A 14,995-nucleotide genomic window follows, 5' to 3' on the forward strand; every position below is an offset into this window, starting at 1 on the left:
ATTCAAGACCAGTGTTACCCTCCCCAGGAGTGGTCAACCAACAAAGATGTAATAGTCCACAAGGTCACAAAGGAGCCAGGATAACTTCTAAGCAACTAAAGGCGTCAGTCACATCGGCTAATGTTAATATTCAAGAGTCCACAATCAGAACACTGAACAACAATGGTGTGCATGGCAGGGTTGCAAGGAGAAAGCCACTGCTCTCCAAAAAGAACATTGCTGCCCATCACACCAGATACTGAAAGCAAAGGTTCACATACTTTTGCCACTCACAGATATGTAATATTGGATCATTTTCCGCAATATATAAATGACCAAGTATAATATTTTGTCTCCTTTGTTTAACTGGGTTTTCTTTATCTACATTTAGGACTTGTGTGAAAATCTGATGTTGTTTTAGGTCATATTTATGCAGATATATATACACAAAGTTCACAAACTTTCAAACATCACTGTACAAAACCTTTCCTAATGATGTACAATAAACTGCACACTGGTCATAAATCTACCAATAAAATATGTTAATGTTATGATCTCTTACACAGCACAACACAATCACCCTCTCCTCTGTGAACGTGGAGGTCATTAAAGCTGAATGACGCGCTGGAGATAGTGTGAACATGAGACAACAGTGGTTTTATTATCCAAATCTGTTTATTTGTTTATGCATCGACACAGCTCTTCCTCTCGCTCACTCACACACAGAGTCCCAACAATTAAATACGTGACGTGGGGAGAAACCAGCATTAGCTCATAGTTATGCCAAACATGCTTCAATAAAATGATACACATATTTACAGAATCCACCACTTGTTTTCTTTTTACCTCCCACCCTTACCCCCCTCCCCCCCCAAAAGAAATAAATCAAATAAAAAAAAAGTGTTTAATTCTTAGCACCCATGCCTAGTCTCCAAAAAAGATCTTATACTGTTTCTTCCACACTTAAAATGAACATCAGCAGAAAAAATAAAGAGAGCGCGAATGATGGAACAGATTTATGGCCAATACAACACAGTAGTACATAGAGCCCCATTAACTACAGCAACATGGCAGTAACACTGAATACTTCGTAAGGTCTATGTACAAGGTGGCAATGAGATGGGGAAAGATCTTGAGCCTGAAGCATGCCTTTTCATTGTTTTAGTTAAAAAGGGCACATAGTAAGAGTGTATTTTAACACCATCAAAAGAACAATGTGAGAAAGGGGAGATATTTATGTAGTCATGTTTTCCTCGCCTTCCACTTCTTTTTGCCGCAAATTGTTTTTGATGAAAAAAAACAACAACAAAAAAACAAATAAGGCACAATTCCTACTCACATTGTTTCTGTTAAGGAGTTGAAAGGGACTCACTGCTAAACTGATATTTGAAGGATTTTAAGTGACCAAAAGCTGATTTTCCCTTTGCATTGAAAACTAATATATATATATATATATATATATATATATATATATATATATATAAAAAAATAATTCTGGCAAGAGCCCTCTACTCCCAATATTTCCCTCATCATCCACCTGAACCAAATGCGTACAATCACACTGTGATTAAGCCGTGGCACCAAAAGTGCATACCATACCCAAAAAAGGAAGGGGGAAATCTGTAATGCTGAAAAAGAACACACCCACAACTTTCGGATTGGTTAACGGTATTAACATGTGACCTTCGAATTGGATGATGCCTCAATTTGCAGTTTATTTTAAAATGAAGTTAAGAGGAAAAAGAAAAAAAAAAGTGCAGCTGTGATCCAGTTTTGGATCGCGCCATTTCACCCCCCTCTCTCTCGGACAGTTCCATTAGCGTAAGGCTACTCATCAACAGAACTGAATTAAAATGTGGGATTTCATTGTTTCATACATTTTAACATTCTTTCACATTTCCGGTCCATCACCAAGACACACGCGCGCACACACACACACACACACACACACACACACACACACACGCACACATGTGCAGGATTTTTTTTAAAAGACCCAGGACTGCTTAAACATACAGGGTTACGTGCTTAGAGCTTATGGAGCAAGTGTATAGAGGTGAACAGGAGACCAAGCCAAGGCCCGTGGCTGCAGTGAAGCAGGAAAAGGGTGGGGGCAGGGGGGAGTGAAGGGGTAACTAATACCTTTTTCCAGTACAGTAGATTTGGGTGGACTGTGACGGCGCACAGAGGCAGACAGGGACATTTAGAAAAGAAGTAAAGAGCAAAAAGGTGGTGGTTCTCAATCCTAATCCTCGGAAATTCAAATGTTTTTGATTTTCCCTTCTTAAACACACCTTACTCAGCTCAAGAAGGGCTTAATATTTGGCTGACGAGTTGAAGCAGGTGTGCTGGAGCTGGGAAAAAACAAAAATGCACACAGAGCATGAGATGAATGGAGGAAAGGATGAACAACCACAGGAGGATGGAGCAGGTACAAAGGGACACCTTGAGGCAAGTATGGTTTAGATTTAATGCTCCAATCAGGAAGTCGCCAAACAGACCTATATCTGAGCCATCCATTTTGTAGCACTGTTGTTGCTGAACACTTTCTGCTGTCGGCGTACAGACACTCCTGCCTGGGGATGTAATATTGGAGAGGAGGTGCATAATCTGTGGAATCTACTCCAACAGACTAGTAGCTGTCCAATAGTTTAGAGTTGTTGGGCTAAAGAGTGATGTTTGGGCTACAAGGGGCAAATTGGCTGGACGCTAGCAGTCTGAGTCTCAGGCTTTGGTCACATCAGTCGTGTTTCAGATGGTCCTTTATGTCCTCCTCGTCTGTGTATTCCGATGGTTCGTCACCAGGCTTCAACAGGCGACCAACGTAGTCGTATTTTTCTGCCGAGAAAGAAAACAAGCGATGAGAGGAAGAAAAAACAAAGCACACAAACTTTTATCAACATGTTATAAAGTCCATAGTCAGTCATGGAGGATTACTCACAGACCGGTGCAAAGGTCGAGCAAACAAAAACAAACAAACAAACAAACATCAATCTTCATTGATCTCTCTGGTTGTCCGTTAAAGAATAGAATAGAAAAAGATACCAGCTGTGCATGTTCCAAATATTTTGAACACCAGGCAAAAAGCATTGCCCACAACAAGATGAAGGGAAAATAACAGTGAGCTAAGATGGCAAACACCTGCACACATGGGCCTTGTTGTTCGCACTTGGCTTAAAGTCAAATTTCCCCAGCATTAACTGATGCTAAAATACTGACTGAAGTCTGAAACTGCCTTAATAAACTGTGTTTGCGTAAATAAAGTGTTGCGTGAAATTTGCGTATGCCACTTTAAGCAGGAAAGGAAGCCATGCAGAATAGAAGATTTAGACAACATCTGTCCAGATATCAGACTAGAAGAAGAAATAACTGTTTAAAAGAACACAAGCTTAATCTTAGTTTAATTTTTTTTTTTTTAAAGTAAATAAGTAGAAAAGGAACTGTTCCTAACCCAAGACATACACAGTAACATACACGTTCACACACAAACCTAAACCTAATCCCAACCTTATCCTCAGAAACCAGAAGGTGGTGTTTTAGCCATTTTAGTTATCAAAATACAAGTTGTAAAAACCCCATTTCACTGAGGGGGTGACTGAGGACATCTGATCAGTTTTGGTTCTCATAAAGGGCTAAATACATGTGAACACACAAACACACACACACACACACACACTCACTCACTCACCCATAAACTGCATCTCCCATTCTCTGACGCTCTCCATCTGAACAGCATTGAGATCTGACAGATCATCATACTCGTCCCGTAGTGCATCTTTCTCCAGACAAAACGTAGCCAAACCACGAGAGGCATCCCGACCCGCAAAGATCCCATATGGCCCCTCTGTGGAAGGATGGATTGAGAGAGAGAGAGAGAGAGAGAAAAGGATTTAGAATGGTCTGTCCCAGATATAGCCATACCTTATAAATCAAATATTATAAATACAGGTAAACAACAGGTAAATCTCCAACCTTAAAGGAGGAATGCTTTCAATTAGCACTGTAGTTCTCTCAACTCCCTTAGCACATTCACACTGGATGCGTTTCTGTAGCGCTCCAGTTTCTAACTGTGAAATAATTATCAGTAATCTGTGCAGACTCTGTAGACCTTAAGCTACTGTAATAAATTACAACGTCTTGACTAAATTGTACTTGATGAAGTTACAAAAAAAAAAAAAAAAAAAGTTCATTCACACAGTTACTGCACGAGTTCAATTACAGAGGGGCAAATAATTCCTTGAAGGGGTAACTCTGAGAAGCATAACCCTGAGAACACCGTCTCGATGAGGCTTTGGGGAAGGTTACAGTCAAGAAACCGAATCTAAACCACGTTCATATTTACGTTACAGTGAGCAGCTATGCTTATCCAACTCAAAAAACATGTGCAAAAAGGCCTAACGGGTTCAAAACGAAACTGTTCGTCACTGACATAAAAGGGCGATTGTTCACGCTAGAGATGAACTAGAACTGAAGATGTGTGTATGGAGATGTGCTAATGGAATTAACATGCATTGACACAAAGACAGACATTATGCGAACTCTCCAATAAAGCGGCCATTATCATCATCGATAGGGAGAATTTAAAAAAAGATCTCATTTTAGATGCGTTACAATTCTCTCATAAGCGATTCTGTCTAAAATGAATTATAAACAATATCATTTCGTTAAAAGAAAATTGTGATCACTGTTTAAAACCCTCATTCACATGCCTCCATGTGTGTGTCTGTTTACAGCAGGGTTGTCATGGTAACCAGTTTCTCAATGATCACACCGGTTTTGTATTATTTCCTGCCCTGCTCTCATCCTCATTCCATAGGTTTCAAAAGCTGTTCTGGAACATAAATCAAACATTATAGACTAAATTGTAATTATTGAAATATTTCTTTCCCACATGCATTTCAGTATTGATAAGTATATAAATGTATACTGATATAGACAGATTAAACATTAGCTCTGAACAGTGTGTTCGTATAATATAAAAGAAAATAAAAAGAAATATATATATATATACACACACACACACACACACACACACATATACACACACACACACACGCACACACACACATATATATATATATATAAATAATAATATTATTAAATCTTTAAAAAGTTATTTTCATTTTTGTTGAAGTACAGGATTATAGATTTGTCCTCACACAAGCACAGCAAATGAACAAACACAAAGTCTCTGTAAAACTCTACAAACAACATTGTGCTAATACAACAAATAAATATAGATCACTTCCACCTCTCCCACTGGAACCAAATGCGCTTATTTCTAAAGCGAGTAGATCAATGTGTGTTCTTTTAAAATGTTTCTTTTTTTTTTTTTTTATACCATTTATACAATATTTTAAATCATTTGCTTCATCCCAAAGATCAATAGAAACGGGCACAAATATAAGAACGGGATCATGATGACTTCAGAGAAACTGGTTCATTAAGCATACTGTAAAGTATGACATGCTAGTAACTATTAGTTTACAGTAACATTAATTGTTCAATAATCGTGGATGTCTGTGAGCTCATGTATGTGGAAGAGGGCAGACAGAGCTTTACTCAGAGTGTGCTGCGCTGCCATGTGATGCAGCAGGAACAGCAGTACACCAAATACTGGGAAATGTTTCTCTAAAAAATAAATAAATAAATAGCCAAAAGAAGTAAAACAACTTCAAGGAGAACCAATAAGAAGTGTCCATCAAAGCACCATATAAGATTCCTGACCAAATCAAATAAGACCCACATCTACAAGCAATTTGAATCCAACCAAAAAAAGTGAAAAAGTTTTCCCTTTCATAAATATTATCAAAATTCTTAACACTTTGACATTCGTTATAATAGCTAATACATTTATTCTACTGAGGTTGATGATAAAAATTAATTTTGTTTAAGTGGTGAGGAAAAAAAATCTGACTAGTCGACACAGGGTTGATTACAGTCCCAAAACAGCGTGTCAGAGCTTAGGTAGGGTTCGACATGTTGTGCATTCTGAGATGCTTTTCTGCTCACCACAATTGTAGATTGGTTATCTGAGTTCCTGTAGCCATTCTGCCAGTTCAAACAAGCCTGGCCATTCTCCACTGACCTCTCTCATCACCAAGGCATTTCAGTCCACAGAACTGCATCTCACTGGATGTTTTTTCTTTTTTGCACAATTCTGAATAATCTTTCAAGACTGTTGTGTGTGAGAATCCCAGGAGTTCAGCAGTTATAGAAATACTCAAACCAGCCCGCCTGGCACCATAAATCATGCCATGGGAAAAAAAATCACTGAGAAAAAATTTTCCCCATTCTGTTGGTTAATGTGAACGTTACCTGAAGCAGCCTGGCCTGTATCGGCTTGGTTTTATGCACTGCACTGCTGCCACATGATCGGCTGATTAGATATTTGCATGAATGGTGTTCCTAATAAAATGCTAAGTGAGTGTATATATGATTGTAAATCAACTCTATAGGAAAAAAGCATGCACGCGCGCACATGCCAAAACACAGTCAGTCAAAAAGCATGCCCTCACAACAAAATAGAAACTCACAAAACATATGCACATGCAGTAGGGTTCCGATACTAGCCTCCTTTTTAAATCTTTCAGAAACTAAGAAGTGAGTAGAGTACACAGAGGAAATGAATACATGACAGCACAGAGCCTCTAAAACACCTCCAAAGAGAACTTTATTATGAGTTCACTTTCATTTCCCCCAATGCCCTATAGCTCTGCCATTCCTGAAACCATGAAACTGAATTTCAAATGTCCACTGTCACTGGTATAAAAGGTCAAGACCCACACATCTGCCAAAAATAAGTGCCAAACTCATTGCAAAAGGAAAATCAGTTCTTCATATTGTTCTAAAGAAGTCTCACAAGAGCTAAGTTCAGCACTGAACATCATAACACACACACACACAGGCTGCAGTTATACTTAAAGCGTGACTATTTGTGCACACGCAGTGGCAACGCAAGTGTTTACATTACTCACCTGTGTACCTTATGTACATCTGGAGAATTAAAGGCAATAAGCTATAATATCTGGCACATCAGATGCACAACAACCTTTTCCAAACAGTTTCTGTGTCTACCTGTAAAATGTTTACCAAATTCATGCTATTCTAGGACACACTGAGCAGCTGAATGGAGACGTTAAAAACAGACTCTAAATAGTTTCTCTTTACTACACTGCACTGTCACAAGAGCTCCCGAGAAGCATAACAGAAAAACACTCATCCTGACGTCAGGAGATCATCGTTAAATCCCGACAATGCCACAGGACTCAAAAGAGAAAAATTGGCCATGATGCCTGGGTGGGAGGGACGCTGTACGCTCCGATACTATAATATATACAACATGTGACAAATAAAGGCTTTCTTCTTCTTGACTGTCAATCACAGCAACACTCGCCAACTATGGGCATCCTTGAGATCGTGTATGTGGAAGAGAGCACATAGCACTTTCCTTCGAGTGTGTTACGCTGCTCTGTGACGCAGCATGAGCAGCAGAAGTTCGAAAAGATGCGGCTGACCGGCTACGCATTACACGCGATATGCGTTAGTTTTACCCTATCTGGTTGGTAACTGTTGTTTAACAGGGTAGCGCTGGCTCAAATACAATGCCTTTACATTCAAAAGTATTGACTGATCTACATTATCCAGACGTTTGATGCGTAAATCAAAGTTTTTTGTATGTTTGAAGGTTAAATGAGAGGATTTTAGACACGGGCACTAACTGTAATATGAAATTCAGTTAGTGTTAATACTCAAAAACTGGCTACTGTAGTAGATGACTCGGATTTTAGACTCGGATTTAGTTTCATCCACTGCCCTGACTATTTATGCAGTTATAGTATCACGGAAAATTTTTGGACGTGCCGAACAAACAAGACACATGCGGCAGCCATCTTCTATACACATAAATAGCAGCAAGTACAAACTTGGCCAGATTGTCTGTATTCAGACTTTCATTCCACAAAGTGCACAAGGTACTTTACTAATCAGTGATTATCAAATTAAGTTGAATTAATTTAAATCCTCAGGTACCACAGACTATTACGAAGCAATTTCTGGAAATCTAGAGCATACAGTGACTCACAACACACAGACACGCTACACACAGAGTTTTCTTAAAACAGATGTGATACTCAGCAATAAAAAGCCTATTAAGCCTTTAACATCCAAGGCCAGAAACTAAGTGACAAACTAAGTTTCTGTCTACTGAAAAAGCCTTTAGAAATCAGGAGCAGAATTAGAAAAACTTAAAGTCTTATGACTTGGATGCAGCGAGTGTGTTGGCCTACTCAGACTGAATGGCATGAGGTACAGTGGTGAGAGATTGCGGAGAGATAATGATTTATTGATGACCTGATAAAAATAAGGAAGCAAAAGGGCTTTGATGTTCTGCATCATCTGATTCTCATGTGTGGGGGGTGTGTTATTTTTTACAGTACATGAACACACACACACAAAGAAAATGGCGGATTTTCAACAACTTGCAGAACAATTTTTATTAATGTGACTCAATCTCAATCGGTATACACTCAATATGTAATAAACAATGTGACCTCGTCCGTGAAAATATTTTCTTTAGTTAACACCACCAGTTAATAGTTAACTACGAGTTTATTAACAAACTCTACATTTCATAACATATATATCACTGCTATCTGACCCACTGACCACAAGGCACTGATGGCCACATCCATTAAGAAATGAAAAGCAAAGGCCAGTTGGTTAAAAGCAAAAAGAGAGGTTTCTTGGTCCAAACAGGGCAAAGGCTAACAGACACGTTGTTGTAATTACAGCAACCAAATAAATGATGATAAACAAAGAAGAAGCAGTGAACACGTGTGTGTATGTGTGTGTGTGTGTTCAGAGGTCAATGTAGGGATGCCATGTCACACACAAATCCAGCCGAAGGAAATGTTATGGAATTTTTAAGCCTGAAATAGACACGCCCCTTTCATAATCTCTGCATCATTATATATGTATATAATTATACTATTTTACTAATTGTATCAACTATAATACTAATTATATATCATATAACTCTATACATAGAACATTCAGACATCTACACCTGAGATGTGAATAATGATACGAATAGGTATTTAATAAGGAGAAAGAAATTTAGCGAGGCAGCTGTGGCATGTGAACCGACAGGACAAAAGCGAGTCTGGCAGGATTAGGTGCATTACAGGTGTCTTAAGAGTTTGATACGCTTTGCTACAGCTTTAGTTTTAATTACCTGAGAAAATAACTAACCTCTCGAGGAGAAAACAACAACAACAAGAAGACTGTAATGCTAAATGTCATGCTAAATCAAGCTAACCTGCACGCTGTTCACGTAAAACGCTAATGTTACGGTTTGGATGGAAATATTAACTGTTAAAACAAATGTCAAACTTAGAGACGTAAAAAATATATACCATAATATACAAAAAAAAGTTCATTGTTAAATACGTTTTAATGTAGCTAGCAAGGGAGAAAGCTAGGGTGGGCTGGGCAGCTAGTAAACGGACCCTAGTACTTTACTGCGCACGTACACAGCTTCGTATTCCAAATCACTATTTGGATCACTATATAGGCGCACTACGCAAAGTGCAAACAAATGAACCAGCGCACCATATCTAGTCCCCTATATATCCTCGACTGTAGAATTTGGAATGTGACACAAGGTTAGCTAGCTCCTAGCTATGGCCTGGCCGTTGCATGTCCACGTCAGACATGGCTTCATTTCAGCACCATGAAACCTTTAACTTTTAATGAACACTACAAATGAAAGCTTTACAAATTCTTTGAAATAATACATTATTAAAACAACCAAAGACTGACTCGTGAACAGACATGCGAGTGGGTTAGCACTACAATAACTATCAGCTACCTAGCAAAAACAAACAAACAAGCAAACAAACAGATTTAATGCTATTTACACTTGTGGAGTCTAAATTAATAATGTCTGCTCTACATATTGTTTATACGTCAGGTTAATTAGTTAACATTTAATAGCCAGTTATTTCCTGGAATGTAATTTCCTGGCAAAACAAATTAAACTAACTAGCTGATCTATTTCAATGATTAAACTAGACAAGCTAATTTGAATGTAAATAGTAAAATTTCTGTTCTGTTAAATACAACGTCTCTGGAGCATCATGACATCTTAGCTAACTAGATTACAAAGTAGTAAATCTTCAGTAAAACTACTTAGGTTTTACTGAACAAGCCTTCACTTATTACCATCACTAGCAATTAAAACAAACAAAGCTGGTTATTTATTTAGCTCTAAAACAAAAAGTTATTAAAGTGGATAACTAGTCCCAAAAAGGTTGCCTGGTCATTGATTTTCATGCAAAACAGGGCGGGATGACAAACCACACGCTACTCCTTCCATGAGTGCACTATATGGATGACAGAATAATGGCGTTAGCACACTATGTAGTGCACTAGATCTGTAAATAGCTACGATTTTAGCACGTGAGCATTTTGAGCGGGTAAAAATACAGCTAACTAGTAACGAGAACTCTTACCGCGGCCATAAAACTTTCTGCCGCTCGTCACGTCGAAGACTTTCATGTTGACGGCCATGAGAATGCGCGGGTTCTGGACGCCGTCGTACTCCCGCAGCTGCTCCAGAGTGAAGTCCCGCCGGCCCATCTTGGGCAAAGCCGAGGCCTCATCTCCCCGGCCCGCGTTGGCGCCTGACCTCCTGAACCACCGTCGGTAAACACCATAACAAGCGGCCAGAAACAAAATTAACAAGGCGAGGTTGAGAAGCATGCCGCCGAGACCGGGTCCTGGATCCAACTCCTCTGTTGTTGTCCCCTGCCCGCCACTTGTGTCAGCTACTCCGCTCCTGCCGTCCCCATCGTCCGCCATACTGCACGTTAGCGCCCTACCCACCCAAAAGGTTCCGCCCACCTCACACTCCACAGCGCGTATGATTGGCCGCTGACGGAGTAGCCTGGTTAGTATTGGTTTTTGGCGTCCGGAGGCTGAGCTTCTCGTTTTTGATTGGCTCTTGCCGTTCTGAGACAAACGTTGTGTGCTTGGAACTGTAGTTCTCTTTCTTTCTTTACACAGCATATTTGCTGAAACACATTTCAATAAAATAAATGTCCTTGTTATTTTTTTATCATATAATAATAATAATAATAATAATAATAATAATAATACATTAGCTAGTAATAAATTCCAAACATCATGATAAAAAAACTAATTACTTTTTGTCTTTTAGATAAATTTTTTGATGCGTTAATCATACAATAAATGTTCTTTTAATTAGTTGAAATAATGAACAGTTTGGGTCACAGACAGTTTGGTTGCATTTTCCCTTACTGTAATAATGAACATAAGGCACATGTGTGAGTGATTCTTTATAATAATCTCTGATGGCTAAAAGTGACTTGTATTTAGAACAATAAATAATGACCCCACCACTGAAACAGTCCTTTCTTCCTCCAGGACTACTAAAAGGTAAAGGTCAGTATTAAAGTCAGAAACTAAGGTATTAATAATACTTCCGAAGTGTCTACTTGTAATTATAACTTGAAGGGACATTCATATGCAAGTTGTAAATTGAAAAACCTTGTATTCACCTTAATTCCAATAGCACATGAATGCAGCAATAGTACACATTACAATATCCCTGTCTCCATACTATCCAAATATCACTTTAAAAATGACACAACCAAAAGGTTTTGGGTTTTTATAAACAGATTTTAATATTTTTTTTTAATATATGTATTTTTACATGTTACAATTTATAGGCAAAAAAAAAGAGGGAAAATAGGAACCTTACATGCATACGAACACACCAGCGCACGCAAAACAATACTACAGTAATACAGCTCAATAAAAATTTAAATCAACCAAATCATAGCAATTCCTCATTTTTATGTACAGTTTATATTTCTATTATATAGCTGCATTAACCAAATAAGTTGCAATAAGCAATACAAATATGATTAGAATCTATTAAATCTGATGACAATTAAAATCACTCAAAACTGAGAGAGAGAAAAAAAATCCCTTCGCCAATAAAATGTAAAACTTTTTTTTTCCTGGAATATAAACTCCTTTCTTTTTTTTTTTTTTTTTTTTTTTAAAGCAATAAAAATACTTAGAAAATAAAACTTCAAGTAAAGAGAAACATTTCTAATTTAAGCCAAAAATCAAAGTTTGTTAAATCTGTTAAAACAAAAGATTAAAGGATCCTACGTTCTCATATCCAAAACTTTACATTTTATTCCAATCATGCACTAGCTTGGCATTTGAGCATGATACTGTTGTTTTTTTTCCCATAACACTCATTTCATACTCAATCCCAAACGCTATGCATCAATAAACTACATATAGTGAAATTTTTTGTTGTCATCTCAAGTGTAAAAGAGTATTACAATATAATAATCTGTGTAATCTGCTCAAGTTTGTTTCCTTTTCCTCAAATAAACAATTACGTTTCCTCCTCATATATCAGTGATCATGTCATTATGATCATAGGCACACACACAAAAGTTATGACACCACTGAAATAAAAATAATGTTGGGGATATATTTCCTGATATAATTAGGGTAAAAACTTTGAAATGTAAGGCACCCCAGACGATAAAACAAAGAAATTTACATTCAACACAGGAACACACAGTCCACAAACTACACTCTATGCAGCGTTCGTAAACTTGACAGCAGAATGGTTTTTGACTCCAATGATTTTCAGTCCACCAATTGTGCCTATTTAAAACTGACTAACTGTTAAAACCAACCATGAGCCAAAAAAAGCTGTTTCTGCTAAGACGAATACAATATTCGGATTGATACTTTACGTAGTGAAATCAGTTAAAGCCCTGATGGTTTAACACTCAAGCTTCACTTGTAACGGTTTGGCTCATTTACTCATAGAAGAGATTTACGGTCTAGGCCGTAGATATAAATTGGCCTTAAAATAGCCCTTCTCATTTAGGATTAAAAATGTAGAGCTCTCAAGATTTATTTAGTTTGGCGGATGTGCATCTTTGGTTTTGCTAGCCATTTCAGATTGTGGATTCTTCTTCACCTTCTCCTTCATGGCTGAAGTCGCTTCATTGACTGTGGTGCTCTTGGCAGTCGCTTTCTGATTGGTTGAAGCTGATTTGGCCAGCCCCGCAATGGCCCGTTGATTGGTTGAGGTCAATTTGCTGTTTGCTGGCCCATGACTGAGTTTAGTGTTTGCTGGAGAAGCTGACCGATTGGTTGAATCCGTTTTGGCTTCCCCTTCAGCAGCAGGCTCGTTAGAAGCCTTGGTGGGCGGGGCCTGTTTTGATGATGAAGACGAGGTTGAGTTGTAACGTTTGTGTCTGCCCTCATCCCCTCCAGAGGACGAGTGTCTCCGTCTCCTGCCCCCCTGCTCCTCTCCCATTGGCGGCTGAGACAAAGGAAGTGAATGGTTCAGATTATCTGCCACTCATTAGTAAATCAAATTGAAAACTTGCATACTGTGCATGGTCAAACATTCTTATCACAGAAGCACACACACAATGATTGTAGAGTCACTCACACAGCCATTTACATGGTCAGTCATTCAGTCACTCACACAGTCACTCAGTCCTACTGTCAGTCAGACCATCCCACTGTCAGTCAGTCAGTCCATCCCACTGTCAGTCAGTCAGTCAGTCAGTCCGTCCCACAGTCAGTCAGTCAGTCAGTCCGTCCCACTGTCTGTCGGTCGGTCAGTCCGTCCCACTGTCTGTCGGTCGGTCAGTCCGTCCCACTGTCTGTCGGTCGGTCAGTCCGTCCCACTGTCTGTCGGTCGGTCAGTCCGTCCCACTGTCTGTCGGTCGGTCAGTCCGTCCCACTGTCTGTCGGTCGGTCAGTCCGTCCCACTGTCTGTCGGTCGGTCAGTCCGTCCCACTGTCAGTCAGCCCGTCCCACTGTCAGTCAGTCAGTCCCACTGTCAGTCCGTCCCACTGTCACTCAGTCAGTCCCACTGTCAGTCAGTCACTCAGTCAGTCCCACTGTCAGTCAGTCAGTCAGTCAGTCACTCAGTCAGTCCCACTGTCAGTCAGTCAGTCACTCCCACTGTCAGTCAGTCAGTCACTCAGTCAGTCCCACTGTCAGTCAGTCAGTCACTCAGTCAGTCCCACTGTCACTCAGTCAGTCACTCAGTCAGTCCCACTGTCACTCAGTCAGTCAGTCCCATTGTCAGTCAGTCAGTCAGTCAGTCCCACTGTCAGTCAGTCAGTCAGTCAGTCACTCAGTCAGTCCCACTGTCAGTCAGTCAGTCACTCCCACTGTCAGTCAGTCAGTCACTCAGTCAGTCCCACTGTCAGTCAGTCAGTCACTCAGTCAGTCCCACTGTCACTCAGTCAGTCACTCAGTCAGTCCCACTGTCACTCAGTCAGTCAGTCCCATTGTCAGTCAGTCAGTCAGTCAGTCCCACTGTCAGTCAGTCAGTCCCACTGTCAGTCAGTCCCACAGTCAGTCACTCAGTCCCATTGTCAGTCAGTCAGTCAGTCCCACTGTCAGTCAGTCAGTCCCACTGTCAGTCAGTCAGTCCCACTGTCAGTCAGTCAGTCAGTCCCACTGTCAGTCAGTCAGTCCGTCCCACTGTCAGCCAGTCAGTCCCACTGTCAGTCCCACTGTCAGCCAGTCAGTCAGTCAGTCCCTCAGTCAGTCAGCCCCACTGTCAGTCAGTCCCACTGTCAGTCAGTCAGTCCGTCCCACTGTCAGTCCCACTGTCAGCCAGTCAGTCAGTCAGTCAGCCCCACTGTCAGTCCCACTGTCAGCCAGTCAGTCAGTCAGTCAGCCCCACTGTCAGTCAGTCCCACTGTCAGTCAGTCAGTCCCACTGTCAGTCAGTCAGTCAGTCCCATTGTCAGTCAGTCAGTCAGTCCCACTGTCAGTCAGTCAGTCCCACTGTCAGTCAGTCAGTCCCACTGTCAGTCAGTCACTCAGTCAGTCCCACTGTCAGTCAGTCAGTCAGTCAGTCCGTCCCACTGTCAGTCAGTCAGTCCGTCCCACTGTCAGTCAGTCAGTCCGTCCCACTGTCAGTCAGT

The 14,995-nt window shown here is 40.1% G+C and overlaps 2 protein-coding genes across 4 annotated transcripts in view; both read right to left on the minus strand.

Annotated features, from left to right (window-relative positions):
* Positions 1–635: 635 nt before the first annotated feature.
* On the minus strand, positions 636–10,883 carry pgrmc2 (progesterone receptor membrane component 2). Its single transcript, XM_053633421.1, has 3 exons — positions 10,494–10,883; positions 3,668–3,823; positions 636–2,817 (listed from the first exon to the last, which is right to left on the minus strand). Exons 1-3 carry the CDS (start codon positions 10,840–10,842, stop codon positions 2,720–2,722), a joined length of 603 nt encoding a protein of 200 aa, XP_053489396.1. The 5' UTR covers positions 10,843–10,883; the 3' UTR covers positions 636–2,719.
* Positions 10,884–11,661: 778 nt separating this feature from the next.
* Positions 11,662–14,995, minus strand: part of larp1b (La ribonucleoprotein 1B) — a 57,184-nt gene continuing 53,850 nt past the window's right edge. For all 3 annotated transcript variants that reach the window (XM_053632370.1, XM_053632369.1, XM_053632371.1), the window contains one exon: positions 11,662–13,366. In XM_053632370.1, the coding sequence (XP_053488345.1) occupies positions 12,956–13,366 (411 nt within the window). In that variant the 3' untranslated portion in view covers positions 11,662–12,955. The remainder of the gene's footprint in view (positions 13,367–14,995) is intronic.

This window comes from Ictalurus furcatus, chromosome 9 (genome assembly GCF_023375685.1).
Source record: "Ictalurus furcatus strain D&B chromosome 9, Billie_1.0, whole genome shotgun sequence".
In the NCBI taxonomy this organism is placed as follows: domain Eukaryota; kingdom Metazoa; phylum Chordata; class Actinopteri; order Siluriformes; family Ictaluridae; genus Ictalurus; species Ictalurus furcatus.

Coding starts and splice junctions, on each gene's coding strand:
- pgrmc2 (XM_053633421.1), bottom strand. CDS start 10,842: ATGGCGGACGATGGGGACGGCAGGAGCGGAGTAGCTGACACAAGTGGC. Junction 3,824..10,493: donor CAGAAAGTTTTATGGCCGCG/GTAAGAGTTCTC, acceptor ATCCTTCCACAG/AGGGGCCATATGGGATCTTT. Junction 2,818..3,667: donor ATGGGAGATGCAGTTTATGG/GTGAGTGAGTGA, acceptor CTTTCTCGGCAG/AAAAATACGACTACGTTGGT.